Raw genomic sequence first — 18,199 nt, 5'->3', positions numbered from 1 at the left:
TTCTGCTCCAGCTCCACAGCTCCTGTCAAAACTGCCTGGTATCAGCAACCACTACTCCTCACCATTCCAGCCTCTCTTCAGACACACTGAATATTTAGCAAACATTTAGCTTCCGGCCTGCCTAACACTTCTTCCCCTCCCCACCCCTTGGTTCATTCACTCAACTGTTCACTGAGGTCTTTCTCTACACCAGGCCCTACAGGCAATGGCAGGAGCAAGACAGACTTGGTCCCTCACCCCAAGGAGCCTGCAGTCAGGTGGGAAACACATATGTTAATCACATAATGGGTTGATTACAAAGAAGGAAGTTCATGGGACTAAGTGAGTAACTGCATGGCCTCATCTAGTCTGATGGGATTCAGAAGGCTGCCCTGAGGAAGTATCATCTCACCTGAGACTTGGAGAGGAAGACAATAGGCACCTGGTATAAAATCGACAGGAGGGTCTTGGCTGGGTACTAGGAGCAAACAGAGTCCCAGCCAGAGGGGTGGCTAATGGATGGTTCCAGCTCAGCTCATTGCTGCCATGCAGGAATGAGGGCACATGTCACCAAATTGTGGCTTTTCAAAAGGAACGAGAAATCTGGATTTTTATGTGAAGTCTCATTTTTTAAATATTGACAATAAATAATTTTTAAAACAAACACACCTGCCAGGGGCACCTGGGTGGCTCAGTCAGTTAAGTGTCTGACTTCGGCTCAGGTCATGATCTCAGGGTCCTGGAATTGAGCCCCACGTAGGGCTCTGTGCTCAGCAGGGAGTCTGCTTGTCCCTCTCCCTCTGCCCCTCCCCCAACTTGTGCATGAGCTAAAAACACACACCTGCCAAAGGAACACTTAAGACTGTCCTTTTTTTGTGTGTTAATTTTCCCCCAATTAAAAAAGAAAATCTCACCTAAAAAAAAATAAAATCTGAGAGCGCCTGGCTGGCTGAGTTGGTAGAGCATGCAACACTTGATCTTGGGGTCGTGAATTCAAGCTGCACAAGGGGCATAGAGACTACTTTAAAAAAAAAGAAAAAAGAAAAAAAGGGGCACCTGGGTGGCTCAGTCGTTAAGCGTCTGCCTTCGGCTCAGGTCATGGTCCCAGGGTCCTGGGATCTAGCTCCTCACTCAGCGGGGAGCCTGCTTCTCCCTCTCCCACTCCCCCTGCTTGTGTTCCCTCTCTCACTGTCTCTCTCTCTCTGTGTCAAATAAATAAATAAAATCTTTTAAAAAAAGAAAAAAAGATCTGTAGGCCAAACAGGCCCATGGGCTGCTAGTTCTGGACTCCTGCCTTAGCTGGTTGTTGGGATAGAGTCAAAAGCCTTCCAGCCAGAGACCAGTGGTGTCACAACAGAGAACACCAGAGGAGAGAACATAAGAGGCAGGGGAAATGGGCAGAACCCAGAGAGCCCTGAGGATCTTCAAAGTCATTCCTTAAGTCAGGAAGAAGCCATCACGGGATGTTAAGCTGGGGAGCAACTTCGGATTTTGAAAGAGCGCTCAGCTGCAGGGACACAGACAGACATAGATGGACTGGCCCAAGTGAGTGTGTGTGTGTGGGGAGACCTGTCTGGAAACGAAACGGTCATGGGCCAGAGGGGCAGACGGCAGTGGGGAGGAATGAGGGCAAGTTTGATAGCTACTTAGGAGGTAACATCAACAGGACTTGCTGACTGACTGGATACAGGTGATGAAGGAAAGGGGCCGAGCCAAGGGTACCTGGAGAAACAGCCGCAGAGAAGGCCGGGTGCGCGTCAGGCGTGCATCTGGGCTCAGGGCGACGCGGGTCTACATGGCCCTCCTCCACCCATAATCTGCTGTAAGGCTCCCACCCTCATACCTACCATGTGACCATCTCCAAGCTACAAGGCTTTCCTCCAGCGGGAGGCTAAGCACCCAGGGCGGGGGCCCTGTCTTACTTCCAGGCCCGAGGTGGGTATGTGGTACACACCATTAGCCTACCTCATTCCTCAGGGGCCCTGAGGAAACCTGCAGAAGAAAGGTCGTTTTGATGGAAGGAAGAAGAGGCATCCGGGCCTAGAAGTGGGAGTGCGGATCTGGGCGGCTCCGAGAGCCTCCCCACCACCCACAGCAGTGACTGTGGAGAGGACAAAACGCTTACACCGCCCCGCTGCCTCATGGTCAGCTTGCCCGAGCAGCTCGTCTGGCCTCAGCTGGTATCAGCTGTGTGACCTCAGGAGGTCAACCTCTCCTAGCACCAATTTCTTCACTAGTAAAGTGGGGAGAACGCCTTCCTTACAGAGTATTATGAGGATCGAATGACATAGTCCATGTACAGGGGATGGCACCGTGCCTGGTACATATATGTGCTCAATAAATGCTGTTATCTTGTTTACTGTGATTTGCCCTAACTGTACTTATTCCCACCATGTGGTTATTAACCTGGCTTCCCAGGTATCCTGGTGGCAGAAACCCAGGTAATCCTGCTGAGGGGTATGCCCATCCCAGACCACGGGAGGAATGTTTCATGAAGCGTTCTACTTAAGAGCACTGACTAAGGCCTGTTAGTCACCTCAGGGAAAGTCCAGTTTTCCATTTACAGAGCTGATGAGGAGGCCCTGGGCCCTAGCGAACCAGGAAGCCCTCCAGTGACGTTGCTGGTGTCTGAGGACAAGAACCTTCTCTAGAGTCCTTCTCCACACACCTGTCCTTGTCACTCACCAGTTTCCTGAGACAGCACGCTTACACTTCTAGCTCACACATTCTGGTGCTCACACACACACCCTTGCATGTTCCTTGTCCTCTGGGAAGCCGGCAGCACTCCTCCTGTCAGAGGAGGCCGAGAACCAGAGAGCTGGCAAAAGCTGCTCAGCCTGGTACAGCCCCGACAGGGCCGAGCTATGGCCCAAGCTCAGCTGCTGACTCTATGCCCAAAGCTTTCAAGTTCATCTCTGCGAACCTCCTTTAGCTCACTGTAGCCTTCCTCCCCCAAGAAGCCCAAGAAATCATTTTCATGAAGCACACATACCAGGGCAACACTCTCCTGGGCACCCTCTGGACAGGGGCACATGGCCACCTGCTGCTCCCCAATCTGCCAGCCTTGTAGCCATGTCCCCTGCTCCTGGGAGCTGTGGCCGAGGCTAGGGCAGTCACACCGCCAGGCTCATGCAAGTTTGTGTTTGTCACTGTTCCCAGGAGCCTCCAGGGCATCTTTATCCCTCCTCTTGTCAATTCAACCTCACCCTAAGAGTGTGATTTACAAAACCAATGAGCTCCTAAACAGTCCCGGGTACAGCATAATTATCTGATCGTACATAAAACCACATTTTAAATATACCAGGAAACTGAGTACGTAAAAGAATTCTACCATGAGTCTTTTTGAAAAGTGAAAAAGGTCTTTTGTAAATGGAATAATTAGGGGCGCCTGGGTGGCTCAGTTGTTAAGGATCTACCTTCGACTCGGGTCATGATCCCGGGGTCCCGGGATCGAGCCCCGCATGGGGCTCCCTGCTCCGCGGGAAGCCTGCGTCTCCCTCTCCCACTCCCCCTGCTTGTGTTCCCTCTCTCGCTGTGTCTCTCTCTGTCAAATAAATAGATAAAATCTTTTAAAAATAGTAATAATAAGTGGAATAATTACTCCTTAACTTATCCCCTGTCGAGCTCTGGACATAATTAGCTTTAAGGCTTTCTTCTGTGATCACCCTTGTGGTACCTCAAGTAATGAGGTTCCCAGCTGTGTGGGCTCTAAATGCTCCAAGGTACATTAGGTCCATCTGCTCGCCCCATCAGGCAGAGAGGTCAAAATAGGGGCTGGAAGCCAGGCCAGCCGCTGGTCCTCCTGGGTAGAGACGGGGCCTGCCTGCCCTCTCTGAGGCTCCAGAGCACAGCCTCAGGCCCCTGCCATGTCCCTGTCCACTGCCCCAGGCCTTCCATGTACTACCCATACTTTCCCAAGGATACAGCATAGCCAGCGGGCACCCAGTGGTGAGGCAGGAGGGGAACAAGGACCCCAAAGCCAATGACAGCAAAGAAGAGGTACAGCAGCCAAGCCACAATCTGGAGAGGGTGAGGGGGCCAGCTCCACCCATTCCGGCGTGACCGCTGGCCCTGCAGCTCGGGGGACGGTCTGCGGGCCTGTGCAGGCGCTGTCCACACACTCTTCTCAGGGGCTGTCTTGTTGGAAGGCTTGTTGCAGATGTTCATCTCCAGAGGAAGAAAAAGTAGAGAGAGAATTAGCCTGAGGAGGCCCGGGCTGGAGCCCAGAGCCCCATGCCTATAGCCAGGTTCCAGCAGGGGGGAGCAGGCTGGGACGTGAGGCCATCTCCCAGCTGCTCTGCAGGAGGACCAGCGCCCTACCATGGCCAAGACAGCCCATGGGGGAGGGTGGTAGTGGAGCGCTCTTCTCGAAGCCCCCAAGCCAGCTCTAGCCCCAGCCCCCACCAGGACAAGGTAGGAGGGGCCAGGGTTTATTCAGGACACAGTGTGGCTGCCTGTTACTCGAAGTGCTCTGTCTCCACAGCCATCAGAGTTAAACCCAGTAAGACATGTTCTCATCTGGTAACAATATCAGGCTGAGGCCAGAGCATTGAGAACACATGCTGATTCTGTTAGTCACCTCCGTCCTGAGGCCCAAATGCAAGTGTCAGAGAGGGGCCCCTTACTCTTTGCGAGGGGAAACAGGGAGTAGGGGTGCTCAGAAGGGGGTCTGGCCTCTGTCCCTGGGCCAGCACATAATCCCTTTAGGACAGGGGCCACTGGGAGACCGTAAACGATCTCCCCTGTGCCTCAGAAGGGCTGCCTGAGACTTCTTGGCTGGGGAGGAGCCAGCATGCAACAGAGAAGGGAGGATCCCTCCTTGCTTCCCTCCAGCCCCAGAAACGACTGTGTTTCTCCAGGTAAATTTGAGCCTGGTGCCCTGGGAACAGAAAGGTGGGCTGATGCTCTTTGACTCACTTGAGATCTCAGAGAAGGCCGGGCCTCCTGCAGAGGCCAACCACCAGGTGGCAGCACTCGCCCAGCCCCCACCCCACCATCCTTCAGTCTGAGACCTGGCCTGGCGGCCAAAATTACAAGCAAGGCAGGCAGGGCGTGCTATCATTCCAGAAGGAAGAGCCCCACCCACAGTATCTTCTGGGCCTGAGGCGGGACTAGAGCCTGGGCAGGCAGCGCCACAACTGGGGAGAACTCATGGTGGGAAGGCCGAGAGCAGGGGACAAAACCCAGGCAGCTGGACTCTCCTTTCGGGAGCCCATGCCCGTGGGCCCAGGAGTCTGACGATGCCAGAAAGTACGGCAGACCCCCTCGGCACATCTGCCAAGAACATCTGCCTCACTTCTCGGCCCAAGAAAATGTGACTTGACCTTCAGAGCCCAGTCTAAGAGTCCAGGAAGCTGTACCTGACGCCCCAAACAGAGTCAGGGGGCTCTCGTGCTTAGTCTTTATTGGGCAAGTCACTTTGCCGCTCAGAACCCTGTGTCCTCCTCATGTCTGCCCCATTACGCCAGTTTCTCCTAAGGGTAGCAACAATACTGTGATTCATTCACCCCCGTTCCCCACATCCCCTCCCCCAAGCAGCCACAACATACCTTGTACCTAGTAGATGCTCAGTAAATGTTTGCCGACTTGAAAACATCTGAAATAAAGGGAGATGTGGGTGCAGTAAATGATGTGGAATCCCGGTCCACCCAAAGCCATCTGGCCCACTCCGCACAGCCACCATGCAGACATACCTCCTGCCCCAGCGCCACCCCGCCGCTGGCTCTTCCCCCGACTGCCGGACAGTCGCACTTTGCCACTGCCCTTCATCCCGCCCAAGGCTCAGAGCCTCCGGCGAGTCAAGTCTGGCATATTCACCTGAGTAGCCTCATCTCAAAGCTAAATGGAATGACCTTAGTTTTCTCTCAGGGACTCAAGTGGAATCCCTTGATCATTTGCTTTGTCTTCAATAAGAAACAGTGAAAGGTGAATAAAGAGCCCCAGCTTTGGAGGAAACAGATTAAGGTTCAAGTCCTGGCACTTACCAGCTGAGTGGTCTGAGTTTCTTCATCTGAAAAACCAGGGGTAGGGACGGCTACCCGGGGTGTGTATAGATCAGCGACCCTGTAAGTAAGGCCCTGACACATAAATGCTCCCTAAATGACAGATATTGTCATTACCCTGAAAATAGCCCTCTGGCTAGTCCCCATCTCTCCAAAGGGAGGCTGCTGCATCTGAAACTCTAATTTTCAAAGTGATGGCGGGGGGAGGGTGAAGCTGTTTTCTTAAACCAGGGGTCCCAAGGAACATGTTGCCATGAGCGCTAGGCCTCTGGATGGTCATTGTAACCATCTCACCTTTGATCAAAAAATGGACAAAGGTGATTGAAAAAAGAAAAAAAAAAAGCTGGCACCACTTCATTTTCAATGTCCCCAGAGGTAGCAAATCTGTCTTTGATTTTTGGAAACATCAAAGGTCATCAGGTGAAGCCCTGTGAACAGCCGAGCTGGGGGACTCTGCTCAGGGGCAAATCCCTGTGGCTTGCACCTCAGTTCTCCAGTGACACCATCACCAGGGTAACTACTTGGAAGAGAACCCATGAATTGGGAGCCCTAAGTTCCAGCTTTCCTTTTGCCATCTTCACACCTCTGCAGCCCTACACCTTGAGGAAGTTTCTAAAGAAAGAAGCAGAGGCACATGGGTGACATGTCCTCGCTGCCTGGAGTGGGCTGGCAGTGGCCACAGGCACCCCCCCCACACCCCATGCTGCTGCCACCCTGATTACCTGAAGCGGGAGGAGTCACCATCTGAGGCTTTGGGGGTGGCTCTGACTCCAAACCTGGAGGGAGGTGGCCCAGGGACATGTCGCTCATATGAGACTGTGGGCAAGGGGATGGGGCTACGGGGCCTAAAGCCCTTGCGGCAGGGGCGGCGCTCCAGAGCGGACACCCAAGCTGGCTTGCCACCTGCCCTGAAAACCTGGGCCGGCCAGCTCTTAACTGATGGCATATTCCCCTGTGGGGCTGGTGGCTACAAATTCTTTTGGCCCAAAAGACTTTGATTAAAAGGGCTGAGGAGTAGGAGAGAATCCAAGATGGGGCCTCTCACGCAGGGATGGGACCAAGCACTGTCACCAGACCCAGGAACTTCTCTGCCTGTCCCTCCCTTTCAGCACTTCTCTAGGAGACCAGACTGAAAGATGCATGGCTCTGCTCCCGGACAACTTGGCCAGAGCACCGCACTCATACATTGGCCCAGGCAGCACTGTGGGGGCCCAGCCCCCTGAGTGCGCTGAAGATGTAAACACAGATGAGACCAGGCTCCTGCTTTCTGGGGGCCCAGACAGACATGAGGGTAGTGGTCATGGGTGGGTGGAGGGTGGGTGAATGGGTCCCACAAGGGCCAGCCATTCAGTGTGACAGAACACAGGGTGCACGGCAGGGCGGGGGTGTGTGTGCAGGGGGCAGATCCAGAGAGAGAGTTGAGCCCTGAGGAGCTGCAGGGTCAGATCCCATGGGGCCTAGGAGGCCAGGAAAGGAAGCTTGGGTACTACTGAAGAGCCACCAGGAGTCACAGGAAGTTTAAAGCAGGGTAATGATACAAAGGTGGTGGGTGTTCTACAAAGCTTTCTAGTCACAGTGGGGAAGAGGGCATGAGCAAGAGGGGAAAGGGTAGGCCAGGGAAGGCCACAGCCCAGCAGCCTTGTGCTTTGGGAGGAATTGGTCAGGAGATGGAGGTCAAACCCACAAGGTCCCTAAATGCCCCCAGCTGCATCTCTGAGAGGTATATGAGCCTTGGTGAAAGATTTTTCATGTACTTTCTGCTGCCACAGAACAAGCCACAGAGTTAAACTGGGGGAGATAGAGGAAAGACAAGAGGGAAGAAGCCCCATGGAGTGTTACAGCCAAAGGTCACCACCACGTTGGTAAGCCAAGGACCCACCTGGCTTCTGAGATGGGCTGGAGGGGCTGTACAGGCCCTTCCCTTGTCCCAGTAAGGTGAAGGTCATTGCCAGGATGACAGTAGTCTCTTCCAGTTAACACTCACTTGCTAAAACTCTAAAATTGTATTTTCAAAAGAAAGTTAGGTGACCTTAATTTATATGCCTGATTTAAATGAGGGAACTCTTAACATTTCAAGTTCTCATTATGAACTGTAGAATAGTTACATGACTGATCCACTTCCCTCTTGCCCACCTCTGCTCTCACAAAAAAAAAAAAAAAAAAAAAAAATTGGGGCATGCTGTTCTGAGATTCATGAATTGCACTGTCAAAACCACCAGACTGAGGTGAAAAGTACCAGCCCTGGAGAGGCTCCGGGCATCCCTGCATTCCTGCAAGAGGTCTGAGAATGTCAGAAAAGAATCAACTTAATTACTAAAGAGGATTTGTAGGGGGAGGCCACTGAACTGGGAGCGTAGAGTGATAGGGTCAGAGGAGAAGAGACAGGGCTGTTGAGGGGGACTGAGGGCCTGGGAACCTGAGCCACTGCCGGAGAGAGGCAGGCTGGAGCTGGGCAAAAGGGCTAGGCCTAGAGACACAGCCCGGTTCTGGTTCCTGCCCTGCCACTCACAGATTGGGTAACCCGGAGGCGAATTTCAGAGCCACCTATTTGGGTACCTCCTTTACTCAGCTTTCAAAAAAGTTAGCTGCGGGGTGCCTGGGTGGCTCAGTTGGTTCAGCGACTGCCTTCGGCTCAGGTCATGATCCTGGAGTCCCGGGATCGAGTCCCGCATCGGGCTCCCTGCTGAGCGGGGAGTCTGCTTCTCCCTCTGACCCTCCCCCCTCTCATGTACTCTCTCTATCTCATTCTGTCTCTCAAATAAATAAATAAATAAAATATTAAAAAAAAAAAGTTAGCTGCGGGGGGGGGCGGGCACCTGCCTGGCTCAGTCAATACAGCATGCAAGCAACTCTTGATCTGAGGTTTGTGAGTTCAAGCCCCGTGTTGGGTGTAGAGCTCACTTACCGGGGGGGGGGGGGGGGGGGGGGGGGGGGGGAAGTTAGCTGGAAGGCAATTTGGCAATGTCTACCAAACTTTAGAACACATATACCCTTGGGCCCAGTCATTCCATTTCTAGATATTTATCTTATACATATGGTCACAAAGTACACAAAGGTTCACTGCAGTCTTGTTTGTAATAATAAAGGACAAAAAACAATGTAAACCGACGGTGGCACATCCACACAATGAAAGGCTGTATAACATCAAAACAGGGAGGGATGGAATGACCTCTGATACACAGTGAAATGGAAAACAAGACGTGGGCCAGTTAGCTGTAGAGTGTGCTACCAAGTGAGTGAAAACAAAGGGGGATGGATAGACGTTTAAGTTTCTATTCGCGCAGATTCTCTCTGGAAAGAAATACAAGAAGGCAAACGCAGGGGCAGCCAGCCTCTGGGAAGGAGCATTAGTGGATGGTGTGAGAGAGATTTGCTTTGTGCACCGTTTGAAATTTTTTTTACCACGTGCATTTAAGGCTTTTGTAAAAAGAATTATGTCAGATAAATAATTGAGGGGTGTCATCTGTTACCCTCCTGGCCCCACTGGGCTGCCATGCAGACCAAATGCGCTTGTGGGCTCCGGAGCCCTGTACCACGCCTGACAAACAAGGAAATCCCACCTAACGACCGTGCAAAAAGAGTGCCCGGTTTTAGTTCAATGCTTTCTCACTCTCGAAAGCAATTCTGAATGGTTCATCTACAAAGCTGTGAGGAAGAACCATAGGGCTCCCTGTGAGTTGTTGGGTGTCTTGTCAAAGCTGGAACCAGACCACCAGGCAGCACAACAGAGGAGTTGCTGGGCAGGACCTTGGTCCAGTCCTCAGCCAAAGGCCAGCTCAGCTTTCCATGGCTCCAGAACCCAAAGGGAAGGTGCACACCACAGGATGGTTTTGCTCATAACCATCTTTTCTTTTTGCTAAGAAAAGCCAGAGGATTTATGGTTGCCACCTGAATGATTTTCCATGGATACTTCTAACCAAATTTTCAGGTTTCTTCCCTGGATCTGCTTTTAAAATAATTTTCACTAAGATTTAACAGATGCCCAATTTAAACCTAAACAGGAGCTGGAAAAAAATGCTACATGGTGCACACTGTTTTACAATGTGAAAAGTCATTTATAACAGAAGTTTTGGGGCAAATACTTTATTAAAATTCCCCACAGGTGCCAGAGAAGTCTCTGGCCTTAAAATTCTGGGAAGTGGCTCTAGTTTGACTAAAAGATGCACATCACCACAATGCCCAGAAAATAAACTGGAACTTCAAGCTGTTCTCATAGTCCTCTCCAGTCACTGGTCTCAGATGCAGCTGGGCTCCTCACACAAACAACATGCAGAAGTTTGATGCTAGAGCAAGAAAAGCCTGAAACCCCAATCATGCCTGAGTTGACACGGTCCAAAAACATTTTCTGTGCCATTCTCCTCCTGAAGCAACCACTGCAAACTGTTTGGGATTCAAGTGTAGCCAGGGAAAGGGGACAAGAAGTGGGGGGAGCAACATGGAATGAAAGCAAGACCAATGAGAGGAGCCAAGGGTTGTTGATTTTAACCAGGAAATCAACTCACATGATTGTAGGAGCAAGCCCTAAGGAACACCCACCAAGAAACAGTCGTTAAGAACAAAGTTGTGACAAAACAAAGTAAGAAAAACAAAAGGGGGGAAAAAAACTGGCTAATTAAGCACCAATGTTGCTTTTATTGCAGGTCATGGTGATTATCTGTTTACAAACCCATCTCCCACAGTCAACCACCAGTTCCACAAAAGCAGAGACCACCCTTCACCTATCTCTAAATCCAACTCTCCTTCAATAAGAAAAATTAAGGCATTTCTTACCATCTATGCTGCCATCACCCTAATCCAAGCCTCCATCATTGGTCCCCTACATCGTTTCAGTGACAATGGTCATCACTAGCATTTAGAGGATGCTTTTTCTGTGCGGGCCACTGCTTTAAGTGCTTTGACAGAATTCACTTATAAACCCTCACAACTCTCTGAGGTAGGTCCTAGCATTTCAAACTGGTCTCCTCCGTCATTGGTCTCCATGGGCTGGTCTCTCACTTTCTCTCTCTCAAACAACATGTGGAACAACATCCCCCTTTCACGGATGAAGACACTGGGTTTCAGAGGGGCTAACTTCTTCTAGGAGACACAGCTAGACTGGCAGAATTAGGATGGCCCTCGACTACCTCACTGGTGTGCAGCCTACAGCTGCCGGAGCAAGGTGAGCTTTTCAAAATGTCAAACTCCTCACAGCTTTTCAAGGGTTTCCTCCTCTTGCTGGGATGCAGTTGAAACCCCATTACGCACTTCAAGGCTCCCCTCCCACTTTCTGTTCCTTAATAGTACTTGCTGTCTCCGGACCTTTGCGTTTGCTTTTCCCTCTTCCAGAAACACCCTTACCCTACTTACCGTGCTGGTTTCTTTTCAACCTTCAGGTCTTAGCTTCAAAGTCACGTTTTACAGCAGACCCTGCCTGACCACCACCCCCGCCCCCTCCATTACATCACCAGAGCACTTATCTCGACCTAAAATCACTTTAGTCTTTTATCTGGCGCCAGCAACCCCCCCCCCCACCTTAATACTCTGTGGGTTCTGGAGATCGCGCCGTTTCTTGGAGTCCTCCGTGGCCCCGCGCCTGGCACACAGGAGGCGCTCAACGCAGATACGTGAACCTGATGAATGCTAGAAGGAAGCCCCGCGCTCTGCCGGGTGCCTGGAGCCCAGGCCGCGGGCTCCAGGCCGAGGTGAGCGCAAAACACGGCCGAGCGGCGGGCAGCCACAGCCACAGCCACAACCCCGTGGCTCAGGCCAGGCTTCCAGGTGAGGACCGCGATGGGGGCTCCTCACCTGCGCGTCGCGGCGACCAAGCCAGATCGGCCCTGCCAAGGTCACCCAGTGGTTCAGCCCCCGCGCCTGGCCGTCCACCCTCCAGGGCGGCAGCACTTCAGACCCTCGCAGCGGAGATGATCCCCGGGACCAGGCGGCGGCGCAGCCCGGAGCGGGGCCCCATCCCGGGCCGCGCGACGGAGGCCGGGCCGGCAAGTCCTCGGGATCCTGCTGGGAGCCGGCTGGCGGTACGGCCCGGCCAGGCCGAGGCGGGCTAGAACTCTTCAGGCGCTGGGCCCGTTCCCCTGGCAACCGCGCGGGCTACGGCGCCCCACAGCGGCCAAACCGCGCTGCGTCACTTCGCCCGGGCATCGAGGCTCAGGGCGGGGCTCACCAGGGACCCCCGGAACCCCGGCCGACCCCTTTCAACTTTTCTCCTCGAAAACCCACTCCCCCCACCTCACTCCACAGCTGTCTTCTCGAAATCCTAACTTGTCCCAAACGCGACCCCCTTCAGTTTCTCCCGAGACCACCACCCTCAGGGAGACCCCCTGTCGGCCTGCACACTTTATACGAGTATGTGCTGGGCACTGGACATTCCGTGGGGAACGCTCACGAGATCCCTGCCCTTCAGGGAGATTACAGGCTAAGGGAAAGACAGATACACACAAATACCCAAATAAATAGGCAGGTTTCCCCATAATATAAAGTGTGAAGTGTAAGAGCAAAATACATAGCACAAAATTATCTTCTTTTTAGATTTCCTTTAAATCAAGTATAAATCCTACTGGGAGCCCCCATCCTCCAGGCTGGTAGGAAATTCAGCCTCGGTCTGCACTGGGCTCCTCTTACCCAGGTTATTCCAAGGACTCAGGATCTCCTACAGCAGCAATCTGAGAAGTCACAGGTCCACCCTCTGGTACTGAGGCCACAGCCATTGTCACAGGACTTTCAGCTTTGGGCTCTGAGGGGTCATGCCTGCTGCCCCAAGGTTGCCAGGGACAGGGGCCGCTGGGTGGCTAAGTCAGTTAAGTCAATGACTCTTGATTTGAGCTCAGGTCATGATCTTAGGATCTTGGGGTCAAGGCCCACATTGGGCTCCATGCTCAGTAGGGAGTCTGCTAGAGATTCTCTCTGCCTCTCCTCTCTCTCTTTAGAAAAAATAAAATAAAAATAAATAAATATTAAAAAAAAAAAAAGGTGCCAGGACAGGAGCCTGCTTCCTGGGTCCCAGGGTCCAAAGACTCTTCCCTTTCCCTGCCTTAGGGACCTCCCTGCTGCACCTGACTTCCCTGAAAGCCAGGGTGCCCTGGAAAGGCACTGTCCCATGAGCTCAGGCTTTTTCAAAAAACAAGCAAAGAACAACAACACAAAACAGGAAGAAACTTTGTCTTCCACCAGCTGTCCTATCCATATCTCCAAGGCCCTAAAATGGTGAGTAGCTGGCTGGCTACCTGCTCAGAACGGGCTCACAGAAAGCATCCCTATGCCTAAAATGTATGAGCCACATGCATATGATAAAAGCAACATAACAACTACTGCTCTGTCAAAAGCCAGTTGTGAGTCCTTGTGCAAGTGATTTAATCTCTCTACCATATAAATTCTTGTTTCCACGTCTGATAAACTCAAACTCAATGTGGAATAAATAGCACTGCTACTCTGGCCTCAGAAATACAAGATGATTTCTCTTGTGGAGATGTCAATCAAGATGACTCTTATCTGGTTGGAGAACTTTAGGGTCCAACAGAGATGGTGACCCAGAAATCAATGTAGAGGATGAGCCCATTTATGCCCACAGAGAGGGGAGGGAATCTGAGAGTCACAGCCTCTAGGCCCTGGGTCCACCTGCTTCCCAGGCACCTCTCCTGGATGTCCCATGGGTATCTAAATGCAACACATCCCTATCTTTGCCCTCTCTGTCTTTGCCACAAACCTGTTCCTCTACTCAAGCCCTCCAAAGGGCACCACTAACTACCCAGTCTCCTCCTGGTCCTTGCCCACCTAACCCAGATAGTCCCCAAGACCAGGCAGTCCTCCTTCTGAAGCATGCCCCGTGTCCATTCCTCCCACTCTACTCCAGCCCAGACCACCACCATCTTCCTTGCTGATTCTGCCCCAGCCTCCTATCTAATATCTGCCTGCCTACTTCCAGGCCATTCTTCTCCCAGCTGCCGGGTTTATCATTCTTTCTCTTAATTTTTTTTTTAAAGATTTTACTTTTAAGTAATCTCTACACCGCACATGGGGCTCAAACTTGCAACCCCAAGATCAAGAGTCACATGCTCTACTGACCGAACCAGCCAGGTGCCCCCTTTCTCTTTGTTAAAGTGGGTTGTAGTCTGAATAATGGCCTCCCAAAGATGTCTACACCCTAATCTCCGAAACTTATGGATATGTCGCTTTACAAGGCAAAAATGACTTTGATTAAATTAAGGAGCTTGAAATGGGCAAGATTATCCTGGATTTTCCAGGTGGCCTCACTGTAGTCACAGGGCCCTTATAAGAGGGAGGCCCGAGGGTCAGAATGGGAGAAGGTGATGTGATAATGAAAGCAAAGGTCAAGAGATACAACTCTGCGCTACCGGCTTTGAAGGTGGAGGAAGAAGCCAGGAGCTGAGGAATGCAGACGGCCTCTAGAAGCTGGAAAAGGCAAGGAAACAGAATGTCCCCGAGAGCCTCCAGAAGGAACCAGCCTGCTGACACCTTGACGTTAGCCCAGTAAGACCCACTTCAAACTTCTGATGTCCAGAACTATAAGGTAAAAAATGTGTATTATTTTTAAATGTGTGCTGTGGCAATAGGTTATTGCAGCAATAGGAAATTAATATAGTGGGTTTCAAATAGGGCTAAATACACATCCATATAATGAATTAAAACTGGTCTCGTTTGAAACAAAAATCCAAGTGGTAGCTCAGGTTCCCTCCACGTCTGTCTGAGTGATTCCAAGCCAAGTTCTCTGAGAAAAGGACTCCCTCTGGCCAAATTTGCTTTTTATTTCATTTATTTATTTATTTTTATTAAGCTCTACACCCAACATGGGGCTCGAACTCATGACCTCAAGATCCAGGGTCCGTGTCTACTGACTGAGCCAGTCAGGCGCCCCTGGTCAAACTTGCTTTTTACAAGCACAGGCAGTTTGATCATATTCTTCTGGAGTCTGTCAACATAGTGTGGTCCCCAGTCCTGAACCTGACACCACCCAGGGCACCACCTACTAAAGAAGGCAACACGTTGCCTGCTCCCAGGGCAGACAAATGGCAGAGAAACCTTCTCAATATGAAAATACCACTGGATCAGTCTTCTGTGTAAGATACTTCCAGGGCTCCCTTTTGCATTTAGGATGAATTGAAACACCAAAGCATGGCTCCCAGGGCTTGCTCAACAAGTTCCTATCCACCTCCCTGTCCCTGTCCTCTCTGAGGATTATGCAGCTCCCGGAATGCACAGCATCTGCTGCCACCCCCAGGCCTTTTCCCACAGGGTTCCCTTTACTTGGAGTGTTGCTTTAGCTCCTCCTGCCACCTGTGGCCAACTTCTGTGAAAATGTGAGGCCCATTTTTCTGGGACAGAAGTCAGCCCCTCGGGCAGGACTTGTTCCTGTCCACGGCAGCTGCCCCTGACCCACAAGATAGGTCTGGGAGGGAGAGCCAGGGTGGGAGAGCCCAGGCTAGGGGGAGAAAAGGCCCAACTGTGGTTTTAAGGGCTTGCACACGCGTGTGTGAAGATTCTGAGCTAGCTTTCATGACTCCTAGAACCTCCGGGGCGGGCAAGAGCAGCTCACTGTGCCCGGTGCAAACCAGCCCATCCTTAGTTAGAGCCATTGAGTGCCTGGGCCCCCTGAGACTTGTCACTCATCCCAGGGCAGGTCAGTAGTTTACCAGTTTCAATCCCAGCCCTGCCATCCCCAGCTGGGCAAACTCCTTAACCTCTGTGAATCTCAATTTGCTCTTTCTGTGAAACGAAGGTAATGAGAGCTACTGCACAAGGGTGAGGAGGACTGGAAATGTGCTCATACTTACAAAGCACACAGAGTGTTCAGCTGATAGTAGACATCAATAGGAATCCTCTAGACCTTGCTTGTCTTTCCGTCAGGAAGATGATGCTATCCATTTCATCAACTAACGAAATTAAATTTTAATTGTCACATCAGCCTGGGTGGGATGTGGTCAGCCACAGCTCTTGTTCTCTGGGTCCACTTTGTCTGGGTCACAGTACCCTTTCCAATGAACCCTGGATGAATCGGTCCATCCACTTGGCTCATCCCCATGGCCACCAGCATTTCTTGCCCGAGCAGGCTCAGTAGCCTCCTGACTGGTCTTTCTGCTTCCACTGTGGGCTCCCCATCCCCATCAGTCCATTATCCTCACAGCTTGCGGCTGTCAAAAAAAAAAAAAAATTTTTTTTTTGTTTTTTAAAGCCAACGTGATTATTTTACTTCCTGCCTACCACCATCAAGACTCTCCCTGCTCCCTAGGGAGCAGTACTTCAATGAAATTAGAATCAAAACCTCCTCCTCACAGTGGCCTCCAAGACCTCCCATGCCCCCTGGCTCCAGTTAATTCCTGCAGCATCACAGCCTCCATTTCCTCGAAGGACCAGGCTCGCAGTCCTACTGGGGCCTTTTGCACTGATGCTGTTGCAACCTGGAGCATCACTTCCTCTGGGCAAGCTTTCCCTGACCCTCAGAATAGAAGACGCCATTACTCCCATAGGGCCATGGGACTCTGGGTTCTGCTGTCAGTGGCTCTTGATTGTGTAGTGATCTGATTAGGGGCTGTCCCTCCAGCCAGCCGGAGAGACCACACGGGGAGGAATGATGCTTATCTAGGGGAGGAATGATGCTTATCTAGCTCCCTAGTACAGAGCCTGCAACACAGCAAGCACTCAATAAATGTTTGCTGAAGAAAGGAAGGGAGGGAGGGAAGAAAGATGGAAGGAATAAATGAAAAGATAGTGCTTCTTACAGGAATTCTTTGGCGAAGCCTTTTGTAAAGTAAATGATACTTGGTGAATTATTTTTGGTGTGAAAATTGACTTTCCTATGTTATCGCCCCTTCAACATAGTAAATCTGTTTTTTTCCATATGCCTCGTAAAGATTCTCAGGACGTTTTCCTCCCATTAATTTTTCCTTGTTAAATGGTTTTTATGACCACTTTGTGCTTTAAGAAAGAAGTACTGCTCGGTATTTAGAATATTCTCTCAGCTTCCTTGATGAGAAGATTTTGGCAGCTTTCCCACTGTTGACTATAACCAGTACAGCTTGGAACACGATGTCACCCCTCCAGAACTCTCTCGGACCTAGATAAAACTTACTCTGTGTCTCTAGTTGGGGACAAGGTTTGGAAACAGCGCTTTATGCAACAGAGTTGCTGCAGGGCTGTCCCTTGGAGGCAAATGTAATAAAAATCATGGTGTGTGAAAAATGTGCCCACAGAGTCCGAGGAACTAAAGATTTTAAAGCTTCTCTGCCAGTAATTCAGTTTTTATTTTATGTTTCTTGGAAAACTGAAGGCTTGTATCTACCACATGCAGGGGAGCGTGGTGGGGGGTGCGTAGTAAAGGGTATTTTGTGCTGGTGAGAATGTCTATGGCAGCCTGGTCAAAGCTGCCCTCTCTGTAAATGACCTCCCCTCCCCGTCCCCAGCCCTGCGCGTGCTCCCCAGGGAGGGTATTTCCACCCTGCATGAAATTTCTCTCTTTGCTTGCTCGCTTCTATGGGGAATGGTACATGCATGCAAAGCTGCTGGCTGTTACTTTATTTCAGAAGTGTGCAGGCCTGAGACACCTGAATTTTTCCTGGAATACTTGAAAGCAAATTATGTGCCGGAACCTCTCAGGCCTGTTCCCAGCGGAATTTCCTTTGAGTGTTCATATCTCGAAACTTTATGTAACCTGACACAATTATCTGAAAAGGCTCGGAATCCAAAAGAACAGTGTTCTGAGCTAGGAATGAAGGTTGGAGCTGGGAAAGAAGTGTTCTCCCCTGCCCGGGGACTGGGTCATACCTCCCTATGACAATACCCAATTCACATTCCAAAGAAAAATGCTAACCCCCTGACACTGTGACCAGTGGGAGCATTTCCTTCATCTCTCCGAAGAAGGAATCGCTTAACGAGGTGCTCGAGGGACATTACAAAAGCCCTAGACCTGGCTGGTGGTTAAAAATATTTTGATAACCACCTTGAGCAACTGGTCTTCCCAGGATGGAAGCCAGAATGGCTTGGGCCCCTTTTGGGGGTTGTAACCCCCTCCGCTCACTCAAAAATCAACCCATCCGAAGAGTTAGTGTCTCATACCAGCAGTTAGCAGTACAAATGGGATATATACAGGGGTCTGGAATCCATATTTTCACCAAGCGCTGGGTCTGGGTGATTCTGACTCAAGCTCAGCCCAAGATTCCACCTCCCCAGCCCAAGCCCCAATTCCAGGGAGAAGGAGAGAGTGAGGACACAAA

At 51.1% G+C, this 18,199-nt stretch overlaps 1 protein-coding gene across 6 annotated transcripts in view; it reads right to left on the bottom strand.

Moving 5' to 3' along the window:
• Positions 1-18,199, bottom strand: part of ZDHHC1 (zinc finger DHHC-type containing 1) — a 31,530-nt gene that overhangs the window by 8,140 nt on the left and 5,191 nt on the right. For 3 of the 6 annotated variants that reach the window (XM_027618573.2, XM_027618577.2, XM_027618579.2), the window contains exons 1-3: positions 11,766-12,037; positions 5,529-5,575; positions 3,904-4,146 (exon numbers count right to left, since the gene is read on the bottom strand). In XM_027618573.2, coding sequence (XP_027474374.1) covers positions 3,904-4,146 — 243 coding nt within the window. In that variant the 5' untranslated portion in view covers positions 5,529-5,575; positions 11,766-12,037. Of the gene's footprint in view, positions 1-3,903; positions 4,147-5,528; positions 5,576-11,327; positions 11,400-11,765; positions 12,038-15,763; positions 16,121-18,199 lie in introns of those variants that run through there. The other 3 variants (XM_027618574.2, XM_027618575.2, XM_027618578.2) reach the window with 3 other exon arrangements.

The sequence above is a fragment of the Zalophus californianus genome, chromosome 17 (genome assembly GCF_009762305.2).
Source record: "Zalophus californianus isolate mZalCal1 chromosome 17, mZalCal1.pri.v2, whole genome shotgun sequence".
Lineage (NCBI taxonomy): Eukaryota > Metazoa > Chordata > Mammalia > Carnivora > Otariidae > Zalophus > Zalophus californianus.
Note: the sequence above shows the minus strand (reverse complement) of the source record. Positions and strands in the feature narration are given on the sequence as shown.